This window comes from Lycium ferocissimum, chromosome 10, assembly GCF_029784015.1.
Source record: "Lycium ferocissimum isolate CSIRO_LF1 chromosome 10, AGI_CSIRO_Lferr_CH_V1, whole genome shotgun sequence".
NCBI lineage: Eukaryota > Viridiplantae > Streptophyta > Magnoliopsida > Solanales > Solanaceae > Lycium > Lycium ferocissimum.
This window is the reverse complement of record NC_081351.1, coordinates 44,424,544-44,437,728: the sequence shown is the minus strand read 5'-3', so window position 1 is coordinate 44,437,728 and position 13,185 is coordinate 44,424,544. Positions and strand designations below refer to the sequence as shown.

Sequence of the window (13,185 nt, the reverse complement as noted above, 5' to 3'; positions counted from 1 at the left end):
ACTCTGTCTTTCTTGAAGGAGGATGAGACTTGAAAGAAACTCTATTTTGTTTTCTAGCCAAGCAGTGCTCACACTTTTCTAATTTAGCACTTTCGAAATTTGACAACAATTTCTTTTTGGCTAGAACATTTAGTCCTTTCTCGCTAATGTGGCTAAGCCTCTTATGCCATAACGTTGAAGAGCTATTGCTCTCAACTGCATTCACCATATTAACACAGGTAGAGGCCGTAGTCCAGTATAGACCACGACGCTTTTCGCCACGAGCCACAATTATGGAACCCTTAGTGAGCTTCACTTTCCCACATTGACCATGTACCGACATATCCCTCATCATCCAAAACACCAACAAGAGATCAAGTGCAAACGAACATCGGTGCATGCTTTACATTGTTTAAAACTAGTTTAGTTCCAATACTAGTTTCCAAACAAATCGTTCCAACACCAGCCACCACCCTAGCTACAGCCTCATTACCCATACTCAAAGTTCCAAAGTCACCGGAGTATAGGATGAGAAAAATTCCTTCCTTGATGTCACATGAGATGCGGCACCACCGTCCACAACCCACTTGACTCATCACAAGCAATATTTATCGATCCGCATCAAGGACAAGAACAAGATCTTTTGTAGTGACAGCGGCAACACGATTGCCATCTTCTTTCTTTTCCTCCTTATCTCTATTCTCCTTTTTCAAAATCCGGCGAACTTCTTTGTGTGCCCTTTTTCCCGCAATGATAGCACTCAATATCTTTAAGTCTCGCTTTCGGATTTGCTTCTATGATGTTCTCTATTTTGAGAACCACGATTCTTGCCTCTCCCTCTAGTGTCGGTCACCAAGACATCCGATGAGGAGGAACCTTGAGATTTTTTCTCATCTCTTCATTTAAAGATCGCTTCTTGGCAAGATCCATAGAGATCACACCATTCGGAAAGCAGAATTTGATAATGAAGTTCTAATAATTTCTAAGAATACGGTGGAACCAAGTAGAAACAAGCCTTGAATTTCTTCATCAAAATTAATGCCCATAGCGACATAATCGGTTCATGATCCCCCGAAAAATATTCAGATGATCCGTCATTGCGAACCATCGTGGTATTTTAAACCCAAAGCATTTGCTTTATCAAAAACATTTTGTTGTTACCGATTTTCCGAGCATACAAACTTTCAAGATGCTCCCATAGGGTCCGAGCATGTGTCTCCCGTAAATATGGTTCAACACATTATCGTCAACCCACTGTCTAATAAAGCCGCAAACCTGCCGATGCAACAAATCCCACTCTTCATCTGATTTATTAGTAAGCTTTTTAGTGGCAAAGACAGGTTGATGAAAATTCTTGACATAGAGCAAATCTTCCATTTTGCCCTTCCAAATGGCATAATTTACGCCACTCAAAGTAACCATTCTACTAGTGTTGGCTTCCATCGTTTATCACAAATGCAAATACTATTTATTCGGAGACCAAAGTAATTCTTTTCTGATGTGAGAGTTCAGACTGTGCTGCAACCACAGAGCATACTCAGATAGGACCTTGGCTCTGATACCACTTGTTGGGAATAAGACCCGCAAAAATAATATTCACGGTATTAGTGATAAACGTGAAACACTAAGTTATGGTTAAGTCAGCAAGAATAAAATGAAGCAATAATGACACCGGAATTTTACGTGGAAACCCTTTTGAATAAGGGAAAAACCACGGCCAAGAGGAACAACTGGTATCACTATAGCAAGGAATTTTACACTGTGTAGTAACGAGTACAAATATTCCTAAGACCACTAATGTTACACCTCAGATTTTCGCACGTTAAAGTCGCATCATGAGTTAGTCGATGCAAGTTCAAAAAGAAATTATCTTGAAGTTAAAAGGGATTGAGCTTATTAATATAAATGGTTACAAGAGTCTATAAATAATGTTAGTAAGTGGCGGAAGATTTGAAGGGCGAATGAATCAAAGAAGCATGAGTTTAGTCAAAAGTCGGCAAGTTGGGAATATGATAACTTGTACTTTTGGGTGAGATTAGAGTTCTTCACATGCTAAGAAAATAATAATATGAAGTATTTGAATCGTATAATGGTCTTTTGTTAAGTTTGGAAGTCAAACGAGTTGTAATACGAAAGTCGACAAAGGGCGTCGCAAGTTAAGTTTGTAAATTTCACTGAAATTTGGGTCAGATGTCTCGGAGCTTTTCTCTCAATCTACTTGGAGTTACGGGGTTATCTACCTACCAAATCGAAGGTCTACGAGTCTAGTTTCCATAGCATTTTACCGTTCATCAATACAACATCGGAGTAGAGAGATATTCGCGTTTCCGTCCAGGGACATAAACTGTCACACAGAATGTTCTTTGTCGTTTTAAATTGCCCAAGTATATATAGACCCCTTGCACGACTTTTTTCTTCATTTTTTTCACCATCCACGACTTGGAAAACCCTCAAACTCTCTCCAATGAATCCTCCATCAATCTCAATCAAAACCAAGAGCAAATCTATCAACTTTAACATGAAGAACAACATGGCAACTTCGAAATTGTGATTTCTTCACTATTTCATCTTTGTGAGGAAAACCTTGCTTTGAAGTAACTTGGGGTTTGAAGTGATTTTCATGATCTAAGGAATATTTTAACTTTCTTTTGATCTTTTTGAACTTCTACAAGTAATTGATCATAGAAATTGGTGAAAACCCCCATAGAACAAGCTCTTCTATATTCTTATGAAACTTTCATGAACTTAGCTTATTTGTTGGGCTTATTTATATGGTTTTGTTGTGTTGTTCGGAGTTATGGTGATATGGATGGGATCATATTGAAGAGGAGAAGTAGAAAAGTAGAATTTGGTAGCGTTTTACGGGAAAATTTCGCTACAAAAAGGGGCTATAAATTCACGCCCATGAGTTGCTCAATTAAATGTCTAAATGAAGATTTCTATAAGCTATGACCTTGGTTTTGATCTTGAATAGTCCGTATTATGTAGGAGATCGTTCGTAAGGCGTTCGAGGACTTGGGAAACATATATAACTCCATCGACGAGGTATGTAGGGCTTTCTATTCTCTTTGTGGCATGACTAGATTTCAAATGACCTTTCATTGAAAAATTTGTTCCGTTAACTTGGATCGATCGCGTTCCATGATAATTGAGCTGACACATACTTCATCTATGACTTGTACCAAATTATGGTCCACATCTCCTTTTAGCCATCGATTAAAAGACTTTTCGTTCAACTTGTGTTGATTATGTCCCCAAATGGTTAAGCTTACCCTTTTCTCATGAATAGCTTGTATTGAAGTACCTTTCACATTTCGTATCCCTCTTGTTTATCGAATAAAGAATGATATTAGTTATGGTACTCTTCACATCAAAGTTGAGTTGATTGTACTTCCTTTAATTGAGTTAATCCTTATCTTCTTTTCTATTGCTCCAAGGTGACAAACCTCTCGTTGGCACACTCTTTCCGATAAAAGTTGTGTCGATCATATATCATAAGAGTTTGACTAACTTTGGCTTCGTGAATAATTCATAACAAGATGTTTCCTTGTACTTTTACTTCTTTGGCCTAATGATCAAATAATGATAAACGTAGCGACAATAATGAAAATCGGAGGGTAACGACGACAGGTCACTCCGACTCTTCTCATGATATCTCTTCTGAGGTCAGTCTTGCATTGCATTTGTGTGTGTGTGTGTGTATATATATATATATATATATATATGTATGTATTTATTTTCATTACCGAGCCGCGCTATAGTCGGCCGGGTAGGCACTTATATGTGCACCTAGACATGTTTCTTTCTTTACCAAGCCGTGTTTTAAACGGCCTGGTAGGCACGTAGCTGTGCACCTAGATGTATTTCTTTCTTTACTGAGCCGTGTTGTAGGCGGCCGGGTAGGCACGTACCGTGCATTCGCCACCGATCGGTTAGGCGAGAGATGATGTTATGATGATAGCTACCCCACGCAGGGATTTATTATTGTTATATGATCTGATATATGCCTCCATAGTGAGGAATGATTTTACGGGCATGCATTTACATTTATGTCATGGTTATGGTTGCCCTCAGTAGCCTCGTTTAGAGTTTCAGGTTGTCTCTAGATCTTTTCCCATGATTATCCGTATCTCTTATGCTTATGTTATATTTATACTTACCGCCTTACATACTCGGTACATATTTCGTACTGACGCATTTTGTGCACTGTGATCATGCCCACAGGTACGATAGGCGTTGGTGTACCTTTCTCGCAGGATACCAAAGTTCAGCAGGGATGTTCGCACTCCATTCTCCAGTTGCTGGTTAGAGTCATTAAATAGGATGCATGCATATATATAGAGAGAGTATAGCTATGGGTACGTCAGGGCCCTTGTCCCGACCAGTTGATGCATATTAGTGCTCTTAGAGGCTTACAGACTATCAGTCAGTGTACAGGTATTATGTTTGGCCTTGCCGGCCTGGCTAGTTGTCTTTCTTGGTTGTGGCCTTGTCGGCCTAGTTATGCATATATGTGTTGTTGGGCCTTCTCTGCTTGCAGGTTGTTATGATATACTTCTTACTATTGTTATTCGGCCCGTCGGTTACTATGATTCACGTTATAGAGCTTAGATATCACAGTTGGTTCGCTCGGCCCCTTCGGGTGCCGGGTGCCGGCCACACCCCCAAGGTTGGGGTGTGACAACTAAACCCTCAAAAGAAATAACACTCTTTTGATTTTCCCACCTCACTACAATATCACTCACACTCTATTTTTCTTTACGTACATTTTCTTACACAGTATTTTATTCCATATGGTATACCTCACTTTGCTCTCACTCAGATGTATTGTCTGAGATTTTTGGTGTGTCTGTAAACTAAATGAGAGCTCCCTATTTATAGGGATGGAGTGAGCCAATTTTCTTCTTGGCATTAAATTTAGCTGGTGCCAAATTTCCACACTAAAGATTTCATTTGAAATCCTTGCCCACATTTCTCACTTTGCCATGGACAAGGAAGATGTTTTCTTCCTCAAAATATGGGCTGGACCCCACAATATCATAACAAGAGAAAGGTGGTACCACTGTCGAGTGTCATTCTAAATAGGACAGTTAGGTAGCATACAACAAGGAAACATCCAACATTCAGTTGATTGTCATTTTCTTTCCCAGAGGTTTAGTAACACTGTAACTCCCTCCTACGGAGTAGCTTCCTCACCAACTTCATAGTTCCACAGCTCAGAGAAGATGTATCCTCCACTTGGGTTGTATACATTAATCTCGATCAAATCCTAAGTTTTCTTTGGCTTTTAGTTTTCATCTTCATCATCTATTACAGCTTGAAACAACATTAACAGTATCTTAATATATAAACTTTCAGTATAGAAAAAACTGGCAAAGTAGATCGAGTAAGACATTAATCTTTTTTTCTCATTTTGTCCTTTGTTTCCTTTTCAAATTTTTTGGTCTCTATAATGACTCATTTCAGTAAATCCTGGCAGGGATCCAACTAGCGTACAAGTCTGATTCAATTTCAGTTTTCAGCCAATCATTAACATTTTTTTTTTTCGGTGTAAAATTCTGTTACCGGGCATTCATTAACTTGAAACAAGTGACGCAACAAAAATAGATTACAGAAAGCAAGTGAACTGGTGATTTCCTCTTTTCACTATTTAATAAGTCGGCCATGAAGGTGGCTGAAGCGATGGCAGCAGAGGAACAGTGGAAATGTAGTAGCAGTGATTCTCTCGCACAAAAATTTGGGTATGCTCGTGGGTTCTTACATGTAATCCACAAAAAGATTGTGTGCTTCATGAATGTATCTTAGTCTTGAATATTATCCTTTTCTCTTTATACATTACTATTCTACTCTCTTAGCTTATACTTATTAGTTGAATTTTCGGGGCTTGCGTTTTCTTCTTCTTTTCTGGTTGGATTTATATGGAAGAAGGTGGTGAAAAGTTGTAATTTATGATAAACATGATTTTCCTGAGATGAGAGTAGTTTTAGGATGTTTAATCTGTATTTTGTAGGAAAAGGATTTTGCTTACATTTAGAATTGTAACGTCAGATTTTGCTGAATAAGTAATGGGCAAGGAGGAGTGAAAAGAACGCGAAAAGAGAAAGAAAAAGAAGAACCAGAAATAATTTGAGAACAAGGAGCAAGAAATAAATAATAAAGAATATAGAGCGATAACAGTCATTTTGCTTTAGAAGCCTAAAGAGGACAAAAGTAAAAGAGATATATATATATATATATATTTACTTCAATTAGTTAGAGTAATTTTAAGCACTCAAAAAAAAAATGCTTTTACTATGCGCGGGTCCAGAAAAAGGCGGATCACAAGGGTATATTGTATATAACATATTTTTGTTGTTTTTAGTAGTTGAATATTAGAAAAAGAATCAATTGATAAGTATAATGAAATCAATCTTGCGTGGTAAGTTCACTAGTTGTTTTGATGAATATAACGCAAAAGGCTTAAATATGCCACTCGTCAATAGTTTGGCTCATTTATGTCATCGCATTAAATGGCATTTCCGATAATTCGATAGCATATTTGAGCATTTTCCGTAAATATAATCTTCAGATTGATGTTAGTAATAGTAATTGAAGAATAAACTTATAATATTATAAAGAGAGACATAACGTGTAAACAAACTCTCGCAAACTTGACCGCAACTGGTAAGTATGCCTTCCAACTTTGGGTGCGCACAAGTAGACACTTTAACTTGTCTCTACTTTGTCAGTTGAAAACTCCAACTTACAAAATAATCATCTAAACACCTCCAAAATTTATGTGTCACGTCAACATTTGTGTTTATGTGTTCAACTTTATACAAGTTGAGGTTCCTACTTGCGTACACCCAAAGTTGGAGGATATACTTGCTAGCTAGGCTAAATTTGAGGGCCTGTTTAGGTATTTTACCTATAAACGAAACTAGGGCACAAAGCCAAATTATTACTCCCTATGTCTCAATTTATGTGGCACAGTTTCTTTTTCAGTCTGTCACATAAAGAATGTCACTGTTTTTATATTTAGAAGCAATTTAACTTTATGAAATCATTTACATCCATATAAATATCTAAGACTTATTTTGAACCATAAATTTCAAAAGTCTTCCTCTCGTTTTCAAACTTTGTACCAAGTTAAATGTGCCACATAAATTAGGATGGAGGAAGTATAAAAAAAGTTAAGGTAAAGGATAAAATATGAATATTAAATTTTAAGCGAAGGCAAAATAAGAAAAGAAATAGGGAACAACGTGATCAGTGGCGGATGTAGCATGCATGATAGGTGGGGTTCAATTGAACCCCTAATTTTTGACGCGGAGCATAAATTTATATGTAAAAATTTATTAAAATTACAATAAATAGTATATATGAACCCATAACTTTTAAAATACAACGAGTTCAAACTAAAAATCTTAAAAGGTTGAACTCTTAAAGTTTAAATCCTGGATTCGTCTCTGAACATAATCATAGAGAATCGCTTGTTACGTAAAATGAGACTTTCCATCATTACATAACTATGACTTTAACGATTCGATACATAGATTTTAAGCAACAAAAAAAACAAATGTAATATTTAAAGTAACAATAAAATAGGTAACAGCCATCCAACAAGTTGTTAAGAATTACACACAAACGATATTGGTCAAGTACTTTCTGGCGCATTAGGTAAACAACATTAGGGAGAGATTTCAACAAATAGGATGTTATGAGGCAACTGTTACATTTTGTCCCACTTTAGGAATTTTTTTATAATAATAGCCTTGTGATATTTTGCACGATTAAATATTTATCATACGTTGTTTGATTTCGCCTAAAGAATAGACAGAAAAGTAAGGACATATTATTTTACATGGAAACCACCGGGCTCACAAGGGTGAAAAAACCACGGCCTACACCTCTGCAGGATTTGTCCCAAAAATTCACTACAACTGTGAGCCTCAGTAAATTCAGATTATAGACTCCGCAATTTAGGAACTAACTCTAATTCCTATCTCAATAATCTCCATAGACTATTGAGCCCTCTTCAAGTTGCGCTCAACTTGCTGAATTTTTACAAGTGTTTATACTATTACCAATGCTTTTAAGAAAGCTGAAAAGGTACAACTCGATAAACAATCCTAATATAAAATTCTAGACTTGAAGATTGTAATTACTCAATGAAATAGGTTCTTCAATCTTGTCCGTCGTATCAGGCCGCACTTTAGGAATCAGAACTAACAAATATTGCTTTTACTCTATTTCCTCGAATTCTTCTTTTCTCTATGTACGTAACTTTCTTCCGAAGAGTACTTGGATCAGTAGTAATTCGGTTGAACACAAACACCTACTTGATGAGGCCTAAGAGGAGAGATAGTGTTTGAGTTGACTTCAACCTCTTGCGTGTCATACAACTTCATATATGCACGTTAGGAGTCTGAGGTTTATCTCAGATAATTCTTTCAAAGACTCCTATATCTTTTCTGCCAAGTACTTATCTCATAATCTTTTAATTCAAGAGTTCTACCTGTAGCAGGATTCTGAGATGGAGCATGTTCATGGACCTAGTTTATTTAGTTTGTCTCGCATATGAATTCTGAGATTAACATGTTCATAGACCTAGTTCATTCACTTTGTCAATCATCAAAACTTACAAATGCCAACACCTTGGCGACGAACAATGGAGAGAATGTAAAAATACGCTTGTTCAAATATTCACAAGTTTTATCGGAGAACTTATTAGTGCAATTGGATTGGTAAGTTTAGCTACATGGATAAACATTACTCGTGACGTTCAATTTTTCACACAAGTTTTCTTGGGTTTTTTAAGTTAAAATCATTTTTAAAATATTTTATTAAGCGGGTATAAAAAGTCCAAAACAATCCGTAATTATAATCCTATTTCCGCAATTTTCTCTGTAATTCTTGCCCAAGGGGGCCATAAGCAGTTGAAAAGGAGACATAAAGCACTAGAAGTAGCAACTTTCTTCTTTTATTACAAACCAACTGCCTGTGATGAGCATAGTTCATAAGTCCAACATAATTAGTTTGTTGAGGCACATAAAAGTGTTTAAAGAAGCAACAAATAGTTATGAAACTTCAAGGAAGTTCAATCCGTGAAATCAATAGTTGATTGTGAAAATTTATCTACTCATAAGTAGATGGAAATGAGAAGGAGATCAAATAACCACATCATTGGTTAAGATGAATTTTTAATATGAATGGCACAAAATCCCTAATAGTATAGATATATTTTTTATTTAGTTGACAAGTCGGTCATTATATTAATGCAACAGATATTAATGCAAAAAGGATCACACGAAGTTGTTGTACAAACTTATTATTCATCACTAGCTGACAACACATGTAGCTTGTAACACTAAATGTCTATTACTATTAGGAGTGGCCAAAAGGAGTAGCAATCAAACAAAGATCGGCCTTTCTGCTGACAGTTGCGCCTTCTCCTTCAGTCATGTCCAAATCATTCGGATTAACTCCATCTGGAAGCTTCCAGTCGAAGTGATAAAGCAACTCAGCCAAAGAATGTCCGACATTAGTTAAACCAAAAAGCATTCCTGGACATATTCTTCTTCCTGCGCCAAATGGAAGAAGTTCAAAGTGATTTCCTCTAAAGTCAACAGAACTATTCTCAAATCTCTCAGGTATATAACTTTCTGGATTATGCCAATATTTCGGATCTCTTCCAATTGCCCATACATTCACTAGGACTCTAGTTTTGACAGGTATTATGTAGCCGTTGATACTTGTTTCTTCTCTGGATTCCCTTGGAAGTAATAAAGGAACCGGAGGATGTAGCCTTAATGATTCTTTAATTACTAATTTTAGATACTTCAACTCTTCCAAATCAGCATCCTCAAATGTTTTCTTTCCCTTTAAGACTTCTCTAACTTCAAGTTGTGCTTTAGCCATGACACTTGGATTTCTTATCAATTCTGCCATTGTCCAAATAATTGTTGAAGATGATGTTTCAGCTCCTCCGATGAACATGTCCTTCATGCAATTAAAACCATCAAAATTCTAAACCCAATTTCTAATATTTCAAGATTATACTCTAGCATAAAACATAACTTCAAAAATTTCGTATGCAAAAAGAAAAAAGAATAAGAGAATGAGAATATCAAATAGAACTACACTTACAAAAATAACTGCTTTGATATTCTTATTTGTGATTGGGGTTCCTACTTCTCCACTTTCCATGACTCTTAGTAAAACATCAATCAAATCTTCGCCTCCAGACTCACCATTACCCTTTTTACCATTTGCTCGATTTTCCTTATGTTCATTAATGATATTCTCCAAAAGTACATCCACCTTTGCGTGAGCCTTCATCAATTTGGACTTCAATCCATTGAACTTATGAAGCCACTTTCGCGAAGGGAACATATCAGCCAATTCAAATCCTATGTAAAATGACATTACGTCCTTCACCAGCATTATCAACTTATCTTGATCATGGACCACTTTTCCGCAAACAGACCTACAAGTTACACAACTTGTAAACCAATTAAATTTGTCTGATAGGTTGATCAAGTCACCAGGCATGGTATTAATCGATGAAATAACACTTGACATCTCAGCTTGTCGAATTGAGCTAAATGATTTGACCATCTTCGAGCTAAGAAGTTCCAAGATGCACACTTTGCGCATATTTCTCCAGTAATCGCCCCATGGAAAATTTCCTATGTCCGTGTAATTATAGAAAACAATATCTCCATGCATAAGTGCAGGCCTACTTGCAAACTTGATTTTCAAAATTTCTTTTGCCATTTCAGATGAAGATACAATAATGGTTGATATTTCTCCAAGACGTAAGTGAATGATGGGCCCATATTTCTGTGATAGATTTCTTAGAGTATGATATGGTAGGTGACCATTCATTAATTGGTGCAAATTCCCAATAAAAGGTAGCCCCCATGGCCCTGGAGGCAATCTTTTTTTAAGGGTTGTTTTTGAGTTATTCCATCTCTGAAATAGAAGGAAGATGAAGGAAATAAATAGCAAGAGTGAAATGAAGATCAAGGACAAGTTTTGAGTCTCCATTTCAGAAAGGTAAACAATTGTATGTTGTATGATATTATGGTGTGGAGTTACATGCTTAGCTTTATGTTTATATAATATGGGAATGTTTGAAAAGTAAAACTATAGGAGTAATCCTTTCCCTTTTTGGAAACTGAAGTGATAAGAAAACATACACCATTCACTTTTCCATAGTAGTAGGCTGCCTCAATCCAAGGGTTCTATTAATGACAACTTTTGATGTAAGCCAGCAGGCGAGAGATAGACCATTAGATCAGGGGCGGCTGGTCTAAAGCCAAACTTTAATGAGGGGTCTTAACTTTTATTTGTATTAGTAAACATTACTTACTGATTTAGGGGCCTTCTTTTCCGTCAATTAGTTAACTAATTCCTTTTACTAGAACAATAATTTTTCAAAATAAATAAATATATATAACCTATATTCATGAAAAGTGGGGCTCCAAAAATGAGGGGCCTAAAGCCTCGACTTTAGTGGCTTCACCCAAAAGTCACCCCTGCATTAGATTGATCGATATTCTCAAAATTGGCGTGCCATGAATTTTCTACCAACATTTTGATTTTTCTTTTGTGAGTTTGGTTTTTCAGTGACCCACTTGCAGCTTTGTTGAAAAGATAAAATATATTCATTTATTTTCTTTCTTGGGTTGGTGTTGTACTCACAGTCTCACACCTTCAGCAAAGTGTTTTTTTCTGATAAGAGGGTCTATGATACTTACATCACCTACGGACCTTTTTTCCTAAATCCCATTTTATGGACTTTGAATTGGATTTCGCAACCTTGTCATCATTAATACTTTTCTTTTCTACTATATAGAAATGTGGGGAAAGGATTCACCACAACTGGTCATCATTAATATTTTTCTACTATAATTTTATATTAAAAGTGGGAAGCTCCATAGTTGAAAGTTGGTTTATGAAAATAGCCTTCAAATGTTGAACAACTAAATTACCCCTTAACTAAAATTAAATTACTTCAAGTTTTACGGCAGTAAAGTTTCTACAACTTTTTGGCTGAATTCTAGATAATTATGAACATTAAAAGTGAGTGTATTATTTAATGAAATCCTATTAGATACTGAATAATACCTAAAATATATTGTAACTTGGAAAGAATGCTTCAGCTCCTACATTATAAGTTTACGGATAGACTATACATAATTGAATTTGAAACATTATCTGAAATCCATATAAATTCTGAATAATTGCTATACTAATTAACAGTTACTAGGAAAGAGGAATTATATAGCACCTTATGGCTTTTTACTTCCTCCGTTACAGAACTTTTTGGTTTTCTTCAGTTAACAAATTGAATTAATGATGAAATATTTTACCTGATATGTTAAATTCTGCACATTAATTAATCATCATTATATAAAACGGACATCAAGAATATGCCTACCCCTCACCATTTGATGGAATTAAACTACAGATCATATACAGTAGCAGTTATGCAAACTTATCAGGTATGTAAAAGTTTTTCCTTCTACCTTCTTTACTTTTGTTTTTCATATGAGAAGCATGTTCACATCCAGTGTTTTAAGAGACGGGGGAGCAAGGCGTGGCGTTTTTCACAGCATGGGGCGAGACGTAAGCCCCGAGACACTGGGCGTAAGTCCCATGGATCTACGGAGCGTATGTCTCATGTATCTTCAATTTTATAATTTTATTACTAAAAAATAAGCAAAAGTAAAGTTTTCATTAAAATTTTGCAAATAAATTCAAATAAATCACCAATAATATAAAAAGAATTATTATAAATATTATTTGATAAAGGTAACAACACAAAAAATGATAACAACCTAGATAATCTTTAAAATGAAATCTTCATATCTCCAGATCTATTAGTCCTTCCCAACCTCAACTAATATTTGCAATGACTTTTATTAATATATTCAAGGAAGGAGAAGAGCAAAAAGTGTAAGAGCAATGACAAAACGGATAAAGTTGCTTCAGGAGCATAGTGCCATGAAATCTCTATCATATCAATTTTAGGCATAATCATCTTAAAAAACTATTTATGGTAGTGTTATTTTCTATGAGAGTTGCTTTATTTATTTATATATTTTAGGAAAAATCACTACAACATGATAACATAAAGTATAAATATCATTATACCAATAATAAAAATCAGATTTAAGCTCGGGACGTACGCCTTGACACTCGAGACTTATGCTTCTG

General features: G+C 35.7%; 1 protein-coding gene across 1 annotated transcript; it reads right to left on the bottom strand.

The window, feature by feature from the left end:
• Positions 1-9,158: 9,158 nt before the first annotated feature.
• On the bottom strand, positions 9,159-11,238 carry LOC132034019 (premnaspirodiene oxygenase-like). Its single transcript, XM_059424230.1, has 2 exons — positions 10,108-11,238; positions 9,159-9,960 (listed from the first exon to the last, which is right to left on the bottom strand). The coding sequence occupies exons 1-2, from the start codon at positions 11,008-11,010 to the stop codon at positions 9,346-9,348; spliced, it is 1,518 nt and encodes a 505-aa protein (XP_059280213.1). The 5' UTR covers positions 11,011-11,238; the 3' UTR covers positions 9,159-9,345.
• Between the last annotated feature and the right edge of the window lie 1,947 nt (positions 11,239-13,185).

Bases quoted from the DNA above. Each gene is read 5' to 3' on its own strand.
- LOC132034019 (XM_059424230.1), bottom strand. From the start codon at position 11,010: ATGGAGACTCAAAACTTGTCCTTGATCTTCATTTCACTCTTGCTATTT. The intron at 9,961-10,107 runs GTAAGTGTAGTT...AATTGCATGAAG, and splicing joins ATATCAAAGCAGTTATTTTT to GACATGTTCATCGGAGGAGC.